This window comes from Anneissia japonica, unplaced genomic scaffold (assembly GCF_011630105.1).
Source record: "Anneissia japonica isolate Jap-2015-1 unplaced genomic scaffold, ASM1163010v1 scaffold2878_len565122_cov162, whole genome shotgun sequence".
Taxonomy (NCBI): Eukaryota; Metazoa; Echinodermata; class Crinoidea; order Comatulida; family Comatulidae; genus Anneissia; species Anneissia japonica.
In genome coordinates, this window is record NW_022758092.1 from 559,508 (window position 1) to 563,490 (window position 3,983).

General features: G+C 33.0%; 1 protein-coding gene across 1 annotated transcript; it reads right to left on the reverse strand.

Moving 5' to 3' along the window:
* Positions 1-216: 216 nt before the first annotated feature.
* LOC117124996 (cardioacceleratory peptide receptor-like) lies at positions 217-1,132 on the reverse strand. The gene is made up of 2 exons (XM_033271344.1): positions 572-1,132; positions 217-273 (listed from the first exon to the last, which is right to left on the reverse strand). Exons 1-2 carry the CDS (start codon positions 1,130-1,132, stop codon positions 217-219), a joined length of 618 nt encoding a protein of 205 aa, XP_033127235.1.
* Between the last annotated feature and the right edge of the window lie 2,851 nt (positions 1,133-3,983).

The window sequence follows — 3,983 nt, forward strand, 5'->3', positions numbered from 1 at the left end:
TAATAATAATAATAATAATAATAATAATAATCGTAATATTTAAGACTAAAAGCCGGGAACTCATTGCATCTGACACGATTCTGCGGAGAACGCAACGCCACACCGTACGCATCATATTGTTTTTCATCTTTTCTTTATCAACCGTTTACATCTTTTCTCTTTCTATTCATCTCTTATCAAAGCTAATCTTTCTTTTGGTTTTCATTTATTCTTGAATTAGAGTTTCTCCTTGGCGTATGTCTTGTATGATCTTGCGAAGTCCCCTTTGAAAATCTTTGTATGCCATAGAGTAAATAAATGGATTAATAGTAAGATTTAAATCCAACATCAACAAACTCACCTCATGAAATACATGAATAAAATCATGACTTATTATGAAGTAAAGAAAAAAAACACAGCTTGGAGATATTGTAAAAATATGAATAAATGCAATTAATAAGAGGGTAGCCAACAGATCCGACTTGATCCTTTGAGTTCTACTGCTGAACCTAGGTTGATTTTCAGTCGGAAATTCGTGGTTAACTCTTCGTGTTTTGTGTAATTTTAAAAGCATCCGCACATAACAGTATACCATAATACAAAGAGGTATCAGCGACTGAGGAATAACTAATAGTGTTGCAGCCTTGTTGGTCACTTCAATTTTACACTCTTTCATGCCTGGTTCTACGTCTGCATTTACAGGTATCAGTCCTGATAAAAGTAAACCGCATACATGAGGGCTAAAGAGTGACAGGTATGTAATTTTCCCACCCAATAGCCTCTGATGATATGTTATTGGATGGACGACAGCTATATAGCGTTCAATTGTAAGCACAACAAAATTGTAAGTCGATGTTACTGACATGTAGAAGAAGAGAAACTGCAGTTTACAAAATATGGTTCCACTAGTGCCATCAGGAACCTCAATGTTGTAGAAGATCAAAAACATCATAGAGCCAATCAAATCAATCACAGTCTGATGAAGAAGTAATTTCAGCGATAGAGATTTCTTGAAAGTCCTGTTGTAGATGAACACAAATATGACAGTGGAATTTGCGACGATACCAATAATAGCCAATACCCAACGAGCTACGACCAGCACAAGGGGATCTTGCAGTGCAATGCGAGTTGTGTCGTTTCTATGTACCTCCATACTTTTCCTTGACTTGCTTAACACAGGGAAAGTTGCAGATACTTTACTCAGATGTAAAATGTGTTTTTCTTCGTATATAAATTTTTACCGAAAGTGTGGTAGTAATACAGAAATGATTTATCCGACAATGTTCTTTCTCATCCGATCCTTCACATTAGACTCTTTAGTACAATGTGATATTATAAAGAATAAATCCAGCGTTTTGTCAATGTTTGGGCCATTAGGAATTTTCAATGTTACGATAGTATTCATTATGCGATGATTTAAATAGAGTATTTTATGACATTCTGTACTTTGTTTACATTACATACAACACAATACACGTCAGCATATTGTTCTTTCTCATCCGATCCTTCACATTAGACTCTTTAGTACAATGTGATATTAGAAAGAATAAATCCAGCGTTTTGTCAATGTTTGGGCCATTAGGAATTTTCAATGTTACGATAGTATTCATTATGCTATGATTTAAATAGAGTATTTTATGACATTCTGTACTTTGTTTACATTACATACACAATACACGTCAGCACACTCCCATAAGTCATCTATACAATAAGAAATCTGACAGTAACATTTTATATTATTTCTTGCATTTTACGCATTACCTTCAGAAAAATACTATTGTGTCCTAATGGGAAAAAACTTGGCGTCATATCTCTATTGGTATAGTAGCCAAACAAAAGGAAATCAGAAAGGTTCAATCTTGATGGGGAATAACATTTGTTTTTCTCAAAGATTTATAGTCAATACAGTCATCAGTCGGCTAAAGTTGAACACTGCCCTCTATAATGTCCATTAACAAGCAGAAGTCAGGATAAACTCTTAATAGCAAATAAAGGATAAATATAATAGGAAATTAATAAACTTAGCAGTGAGTAAATCAATTGTATTTTATATGTACTGTACTGTATACCATTGGAACATTATTATATATTTGATCAATTGCTATAGCTATAGAAATCCTGTTCAGGTCCAAACAAAAAGTCTTGTTACAGATGATATACAGAATTGTCAATGCTGGTTTCTTTGTTTTGATTACTAGAATATTCTCATGTCAAAAACATCTATAAATATCTGCTGCCCCCTCCCACCCCAACTTTCTTTTATTTTTAATATGATATTCTCATATCAAAAAATCTATAAATCTCAACTGCGCCATCCCACCCCACATCTCGGTTATATTTTTAATATCCTCATGTCAAATCATCTATAAACATTCTCCCTACCACTTACCCTTGTAATATATTTAAACAATTTATTATTATTATTATTATTTTTATTTATTTATTTATTTACTAATATCTTTAGCCAGGATGACACAATCATTTTAAAGAAATGTTTTTTATCGTGGTCCTGGAAAAAAAAAATAATAATAATATTATTATTAATAATGATAATAACAATCAAAATAACAATAATAATAAACAACAACAAAAAATAATAATGATAAACAAAACACAAAAAAACACACCCAGAGTCAGGCATTAATAATCATTATTAATTAATATTATTATTATTATTGTTATTATTATTATTATTATTATTATTATTATTATTAGTAGTAGTAGTAGTAGTATTAGTATAGTATTATTATTATTAGTATTATTATTATTATTATTATTATTATTATTATTATTATTATTATTATTATTAGTATTATTATTTTTATTATTATTATGTCAATAATGTCTAATAATAATAATAATTGTAATATTTAAAACTTCAAGGTCGGGCACTTACTGCGCCTGACAAAATGCTGTGGAGAGCAATGCAACAACGTACGCAACATATTGTTTTTCATCTTTTCTTTATCAATCGTTTACATCTTTTATTTTTCTATAATTTTTGTCAAAGAACATTTGATAGTGTGGACAGCTTCAATAGGAAAAAAATTTCTATGACTGTCTATAAATTCTTGAACTTGATGATAATGGTATGGTAAAATACCGCCAATACTTTCTAAACTTGGGGTGATGGATTCAAATCATGTGACAGCAAAGTTTTTTCTCGCGACTAAAAAAAAAAACATCTCTACTCTTTAAGCCTAATAATGAGACCTTTTATACGGCGGTAGGGCTGCCGTCTATATAGGCATAAATATGGTTTTTAAAACAAGTTCTCGTAATTGTGAAAGCTCCGATGTAGGCAGTATTAATAGAGGCGGTAGATCTAAAAAAGATCTATTAATCAATCAACTATTAATCAACCGAGTGTTTCTAGAGCTCCTAATGAGCAGGGACGTAGCCAGAATTTTGAAAGGAGGGGGGGGGGCGTTATGAGAGGTACGTATAGTCCCGAGCGGGGGTGGGGTGTTCCCCTTCCTACGGCTGGGGGATGCCAAGGACCCCGGTGGGATCGAGGGGCCCCTCGGAGGTAGCGCACTCTGAACGTTTAATGACTGTTTTGAGAGGAAAAAGTGAAAATTGCAATAGACGCATCATAAATTATATTAGTAAACCTAACAATAATTATAATAATAACTCAAAAGTGGCGGATCCAGAAATTCGAAAGAGAGGTGACCCAGAGAGGGACTTTCACAGATTGAGGGTCCACCCACCTCAACACCAACATGGTTGGGGCTGAGGTAAGAAAATTTATGATTAGGACGCCTCTAGCTGGCCGGAAATTACACTCTCAGACTTAAATTTGAATACAACTTTCTTCTTTTAAATTAAAAAAAAATTAGGTGGGAGCCTTGAATCCGCCACTGCTCAAAACATTCTTTATTCAAAATAGTCATAATCACGAAAAATGGGCATGAAAAGCCAGATCACATCCTGAACACAAATTTATGCACCCTCCCCTGAGCAGTAACTATGAAATATTCCGAGTCAGGTGCCGACTCGAT

Coding starts and splice junctions, on each gene's coding strand:
- LOC117124996 (XM_033271344.1), bottom strand. CDS start 1,132: ATGGAGGTACATAGAAACGACACAACTCGCATTGCACTGCAAGATCCC. Junction 274..571: donor TGATACCTCTTTGTATTATG/GTATACTGTTAT, acceptor TGGCATACAAAG/ATTTTCAAAGGGGACTTCGC.